The sequence below is a fragment of the Benincasa hispida genome, chromosome 9 (assembly GCF_009727055.1).
Source record: "Benincasa hispida cultivar B227 chromosome 9, ASM972705v1, whole genome shotgun sequence".
Lineage (NCBI taxonomy): Eukaryota > Viridiplantae > Streptophyta > Magnoliopsida > Cucurbitales > Cucurbitaceae > Benincasa > Benincasa hispida.
This window is the reverse complement of record NC_052357.1, coordinates 50633794-50641137: the sequence shown is the minus strand read 5'-3', so window position 1 is coordinate 50641137 and position 7344 is coordinate 50633794. Positions and strand designations below refer to the sequence as shown.

General features: G+C 32.8%; 1 protein-coding gene across 2 annotated transcripts; it reads right to left on the bottom strand.

Annotated features, from left to right (window-relative positions):
- Window positions 1-446: 446 nt before the first annotated feature.
- LOC120085723 (uncharacterized protein At4g26450) lies at window positions 447-4466 on the bottom strand. 2 transcript variants are annotated; one of them, XM_039041883.1, is made up of 3 exons: window positions 1871-4466; window positions 1428-1704; window positions 447-1234 (listed from the first exon to the last, which is right to left on the bottom strand). In XM_039041883.1, exons 1-2 carry the CDS (start codon window positions 3796-3798, stop codon window positions 1461-1463), a joined length of 2172 nt encoding a protein of 723 aa, XP_038897811.1. In that variant the 5' UTR covers window positions 3799-4466; the 3' UTR covers window positions 447-1234; window positions 1428-1460. The 2 variants fall into 2 exon arrangements, with proteins under 2 accessions (XP_038897811.1, XP_038897810.1); XM_039041882.1 differs by having other exon boundaries at window positions 1515-1704; window positions 1871-4465.
- Between the last annotated feature and the right edge of the window lie 2878 nt (window positions 4467-7344).

The following is a 7344-nucleotide window of genomic DNA, read 5'->3' as shown; positions in this document are numbered from 1 at the left end:
TTTTCAACTAAAGATCAAAGACAATAATCCAAAAGGGTGTTTAACAAATTTTTAGTGTCCCATAAGCATCAAAATTAACAATAAAAATACAATCAAGTTTTCGTTGAAAGACTGGCAGCAATATGCAAAAATCAAAGATTCTTCGGGATCGCATAAATGAAGATGTTGAATCTTTATATTTAGAAACCAAAGAAACACCGATATCAAACTTGCAAACCAAAGATATACCTTTCCTTTAAAATGTTGTATACTTATTCCTTTTTCAGTTCACATTTTAAAAGATTTGTTTAAAAATAATAATAATAACAATATTTCTAAATTAATTATCAAAATTCAACTACAATTCCAAATTTTTTTTTTTTTTTTAAAAAAAAAGTTTTCTAATGATAAGGTAGAAAAAAAAGAAGACAGTAATAAATAGACATGGGTTTGAAAAGAACAGGAAATAAGGAAAAGATCAAGGTTTCCTTTGCTCACAGCATCAACTTAAACAAGAGTAAGATATGCATAAAAAACTGGAAAACAAAGGAATATTGAACAACATTGTCAACAACTCAGCAACAACAGAGTGATGCAATTTGTGCAGGCAGCTGGATACTGACCTTGAGTTCATTCTAGAGTCTAAAATCTTCATCAGACGACCTACACCCTTGTCTGCTCCGAGCATTTGAATGTTCCTATATTACCTACTCCCTAAACTGTTCGGCGCCTCCAGCTGGTTGATACTAGACAAAAGGACGTCTTCTCCTCAAGCTCCAGGTTATAAAGTTTGATTTAATTCACAAGCAAAAACTTATGTATTTGGCTTCCCTCTGCTCTTAGAAATTGTTTCCTCATTGACTGAAAGCTGATTGATACAAGAAAAATACATAGATATACAGGGATGTAAAGAGGGCAAGAATTAATTAAGTAGCAAGCAAATGAAGAAAGTAAAGAGAACTGGCTAATACAGACCACGAGCTATCATTCTGTCTTACAATATTTCACCTATTTCCTTTCCCAACATACAATTTAGACCTTCGAAATCTATGGGGAAACAATTGCATATCTTCCCTTTTTCATAATACACAACTCCTACTATCACATTAAGTTAAACTTATTCAAGGGCGTCCAAGCATCTTTGGTAGATTGATCACATAACTATATTGATGGACAAAAGAAATTAAAATTCTGGCATACTCAATGGAATTTCCCCCAGGGACATGTAAATTAGATCATCATCCGCCAGAGCTTCCTGAAATAATAAGCAAATGAAAGATCATTAAACCTATGCCAAGGTCAGGAAGGAATCCCTATGAATTCATATAGTTCTAAATCACTAAAGACACAGAAAAGGGTGGAAATGGAAGTAAATTGTGATGGGCACTGAGACTTGGGCACTCCTAAAAGATATATAATATTAACATTTAACGAAGTAAGAACCTCACAACAATATAATCTTTAAGAAGCCAGCCAAAGTATCAAAAAGAAGAATCTTCAATAAATGACGAAGTTGGATATGAGCAAGGAAGTACTTCTCCATTGGAAAGAGGCATTTCATTGTGCATTGAATTAATGTCTCCTTGTACAGAAGCACAGTTGGGGAATTCTGCTCCAAGCAACTCTGAAATCATAAGTCCATAGCCATCTTGAACATCAGGCATATCTCCACTATTTTGTGGATTGTTGGGAAAGCCATCCAATCCAGTAAATACAGTTTCACACCTGAATATTGTAGAAATATAGTTACCACAAAGTTTGTCTACAATTTAAGAACCTCTCAAAAAGAGAGAATTCTAACAAAAGGTGGGTGAGGTGAGGTATAATTATCAGCATATTTAGGAAAATGTAAAACCAAAATAGCATTTGATAAAAATATGAGGTAACTTACTTTCTCTCTGGATTATGGAAGGTCTTGTCTACTTCGGCAGTAGAATCATCTTCCAAATCAATAATTTCAATCTCTTTACCGCCAGTCACCACACTATCTCGACCAAATTCAGTAGCATTGCTTATAGACAAGTCGATATCAAGAGGTGCTCTTTCTCTTTTTGTTTCAGAAATAGATGGGAAGATGAGAAGGGGATTATTTTCATGATTATCATGTATATCAGAAGCCTCCATAAGGTTAAGGTCACAGATCTTAAATGAATTCGGAAAGAGCTGTTTTTCTTGTGCATAATCAACACATTGCTCACCCCCGCCTTTTATGAAATGAAAACCATCCACTGAGTTCACACAGTCTGCTACAATAACTTCATTATCACATGCTTGTTTGCTTTCCTCAGAACTAACTTTCGTTTTATCAAACTTCAGAAGGTCAAAGGATTCATCTTCCTTAGAAGTCATCAACGGAATCCATTCTCTTGGTTTTTTGTTCCCCTCCGCCACATCACTCTCATCCAAAGATCGCTTTTGACTCCTTTCCTCAAACATATCACTCCTTCCAATTACGGCAGGGCTTTGGCAAGATTCTTCCTTGCTCTCATTCCAAAATGGTCCATGCTGGAAAGATTGAGACGTCAAAGAGCTAGCCTTCTCACCAAATCTAGGATATAGCTCCTCCATTGTACCAGTTTTTTCAACAGCTTCTGGTTTAGATCTTTCAGAGTTTATATTCTCGACATCATGTTTTTTAGCTGATACAGCACCAGATAATGTGCAACTAGAAGGGTTACTGTCAAGTGAAATTTCAGATTCTATGTTAGTGTTGACAACAGGTTGTTCTGACACAGTTGTAACAGGATCTGCCTTGGAAACCTTGTATGCCAATGCGGAGCGAGTTTTGGTGGGGAACTTAGTAAATCTGCAGAATGCTAGTAGATCAGTCTCATGCTTCACCAAGGGATCTCCATCATCAGCTTCATTCTGGACAGATAGTTTCTCCGCCACACAGTGTTTCTCAGTTTCATTGATATTGGTACTATTTTTCACCTCCTCAGACCCTGAATCTATGTTACTTAAATCATCAGAATCTTTAGCAAGTTTTGACTCAGATGGAAGATCTTTCCCAACAGCAGAAGTACTTGCCTTTGAGCCTGCATCATCAGGCAAAGGGTACTTAACCAGTTCAGGTCCTGAATCCTCAGGCGTATCAACTTTTCGTTCTAACTTGGAAGGTTTGAGATCTTGCAATTCAGTACCACCTTCTTCACCAGTTTGCTGTTGATTACCATAAACATAAAGATTATCAGTATCATCATAAGCCTCTGTACCTGGAGAAGCTCTAGCTCTATCATTGTAATTATTACTCCTACTGTAATCCTGGCCACTCCAATCAGAACCACTACTTCGGAAAGATGTGGATCTTCTTCGTCCTCTCAAATGATTTCGTGAGGGTGCTGAACTATACTCATCATTTGGATGCCTCCTACCTGACCCAGAATCAGGTCCAACATGTCCTGAATGGGGAGGGGCAGTAGTAGATGTTCGTCCTTCTTCGCGAAATGGACCTAATTCCTGAAATTCAGAAGACTCCCTCCTCAAACTTCCACCTTGCCATTTACCAGATAAAACACTAGATGGGAGCAAACCTTGAGAAACCAAATATTCAGCTGCAAGACGACCTGCTTCCATAAAAATGTCAACAGAACCTCCACCTCTTCGCGGAGGAGGCAGTGGTTGAGCTGATTGATATGATTTGGGGTATCCCTGACCACGCCCAAAGCCACTCGGGTGATTGAAGTTCCTATAATCATTCCCATATCCGCCTCCATGGCCCCTAACCGATCCCTCAGGAGAGATTCGAGAAGAAGCTAATCCCACTCCCATGGAACTAGACCTAAACCCATTTCCCGTATTACGTTGACGGGGATGCATAATTTCGAAAAAAAAAAAAAATCAGAGGCAATTAGGTATCGGTATAATTGTCTGAATCCACTACAAAGGATCAAAGAATCCCAATCTTCGTTTTGCTGAAGAAATCAACAACAACAAAAGAATCTCTCTGTTAAAAGAGGGGAGATACCCCGAAACCCTCAGAAGACACAATCCAACACTCAAGAAAATCAAAAGTTACGTTCAAATGGAGGGAGTTCCTGCGAAAACATGTCCTCCCAAATCCGATTCCACAAGAATTCCTGAACTCTACTTCAATAGTATAAAGCAACAGTTATGAAGTCGAACGGATCTGAACGAGAATCGACCAAGCAACCCAAGTAAAAGCTAACCTCTTAGAAACAACAATCAATTACCAATCCGTCCAGTCGAAGATGATGATGATGATGATTTGCCAAGAAGAGGAGTTTGTTAGGTTTTTTTCGATTGAGAAAAGTGAATTCGTCAAATTAGGAACAGAATTTCTCCGCCATTTCAAAACCCATCTTCTGTCCAACAAGAAATTCGGCTGATTTTCTCTACAGAACGCCTCAATCCGTACCTACAAATTGGTGATTGGTAAGGCCTTTTGTTCTCCGCCGAGGACTTAGTTGCTCGAAAGGCAAGGGCTTAGGGCGACATGAAACAAATATAATTAAATAATCATTCATTAGTTTAATACTCCAAATATTATATATATATATATATATATAATATATATTTTTTTTGCTATGTGTATAAATAGTTTCATATTTTTTTCCATTAGTAAGAATTTCTCTTTTATATAATGGAAGCTAATTGTTTAATTTACTAAATCCCATGATGAAATTCAAGAAAACTAAAAACTGTGGGTGTGGATAAGAAGTCAAATTATGACGGTTTTATTCGATCTTAATTCTATGCTCAAACCTAATAAATAACTAAAAACTAAATTAATTGGTAACTGGCCATTATTGTCAATCATATTTAATTTTGCTCCAATCTTAAATTATTTTCCGTTTAATTTCTTTTTAGAAAAAAAGTCAATAAAATGATTCTTTAAGAAAATGTTTCAATTAGGTAGCTACTTAGATAGTTCTTCATAAAAATTCTTAAATACCTTTTCTTTTTTTTTTTAATTCAATCACGGATCTCATTGTTATTAACACACCTATGTCAATTGAATTATATTCACTTTGACAATTTTAAAATGTAGTAAATGAGATATACTAAAATTTAATATTTAATTATTTAATTATCAATAAGTTCCGTAAAATGTCACAAACATATCAAATTACTCATACAACATCTCTATCCATATATAAAGGCTTAAAGTGATTTAAAGATATACACATATTTATGTGATGTGTATGTATATATAACCTTTTAAAAAATAATAATAATAAATCAGGTGGGGAACCGGGAACATGGATTCTCTTTTCATGTCGACATTTATCTCGTGGAGATTTTTTTCCTATTCCCCCTCTAGTCTTTCATTCTCCATCTAAATGGGGATTCCTCCTCCCTCCTAAGAAATTTCGTTCCCACGGAGAAAATGTAAATCTTTAATTAACAATATCAAATAATCAGCAAAGGTATAGGATGTAAATTCACTAACAATATATAATATATATATATATAATATATATATATATATATATATTATACCCTTTTAGCTTTGAAATCATGAATTGTGCTCTTATCTTAACTATTTGAACAATTAATTTAAAAAATGCAAGGTTTTGAATTGATTATAAGCATATATGTGACTATCTACTGGATGTGTCAACCAAGACCATAAAATATTTAAATATTCACTTCATAATTTAACAAATCCAAATATACAACCATGGGTTCGCTCTAAAAATAGGAGAGATTCAATTCCAATTTTTATTAGCAAAGGTCTAGTAATTAATTTTTCCCAGAGAAAGCAACACATGACAATTTATTAGATTGAAGAATCTTCTAGCCATTCTTCAATGGATGTCTATGTGTTTTTTCGATAATTGTTTCCATCACTATTGACCCGAAATTACTCATAATGCCAAAACGGTAAATATAATTGGATCAATGAACTTCAATTTCATTATTGCATATGTTTCAATTACACGAATATATGCAATACAATTTATAAGGAAAATCAAACAACTTTTCTATGTACATTTTTCGTATGAGATAACATATATAATATATAGATACCATATATTACTCATATTGTATTATAACGTATACCTTTAAAATTTATTAGACTTCTCTTTGATTTTGTAGGAAATAAAAGTGTATCGTTTGTAAACTTTGCTCCTCAAGACAAAACAATATTTTCAAAAAATTCTATGGAACTTGAAACAATATTAACTTTTGCTTCTAGCATTATAAATTTTGAAACTATATTTTCTAGTTTTAAGTATAATTTTCATACTTGCACCATCTGCAAAGTATAAATATTTATCATTCATATTCTCTTTAGGAGATTCAAAAGAATTTGTAAAAATTCAAAGATATCATATCATCTATTCATGAGATTCTAAAAACTTATAACATCCAATTAATAATACCATACGTAGGGTTAAAAGAAATAGTTCTCTCTCCATAAGGTTCAAATAAATAAACAAAGTTTACTTTCACACACCGTTCTCATTTTTATTTTCACAAAGATTGTTAATGTACGATAAGCATAAGATTGTTACCTCTTTTGCATCACATTTGAAAAAGATTTTTTTCAATGAATATGTATGATTTTAATGAAATAATTACGTCCTCCTCTATTAACATGATTTCGACCACAATTTTAAAATATTATAATATTCACTTCAAGAAATGATATTAAATTATTTGGTTGAAATTAATCAAATTTTATAAAATCATATGCTTAATGTTCAAATCAATCTTAAAAGATATCGTAAATGTTGATCAAAATATTTGAAAATTTCTCTCTCAAATTGCTAATGCTAGAGCAGAGCATGTTTGATATATGAAAAGTACGTTAGATATATGAAAGTATCGTATGTTTATTAATTTATAAGTATTTATTGATTTAAAATATGTGCTAACTGCATGTGCACCTAATAAAACTAGACAAAAATAATGCAACTTTATGTGCATCTTATTAAAAAATGACCACTAATTAATTTATGCAATTTTAGATGCATTCAATCAAAATTAACTTTAGAAAGATTAATGAATTATTATGCCATAACTTTCAAACGTTACCATGAGAGAACTTAATCAAATATATATAATCACTATATAAATTTCAAAAGTATATAAATTTATTTACATGAGAATAATTTAAATATTTGACAATCAAATAAATTTCAATATTAGCACAACAAACAAAAAATTGACTAATTCAACTTCCATGTTAATTCTCAAGTAGAGGTGTTCCCGATAAGTTTAAATACCTTAGCCTAATCGTAACAATACTTAGAGCATGTTTAGCTTGACTAAAGAAAAAAATGTTTTTCAGAAAAGTCATTTTTTGATTAAATTCTTTGTATAAAAACTATTTAAAATATATGTTTCAAAAGCTATTTTGAGTAACTATCAGAGCTTTTAATTTTTTCCAAAATG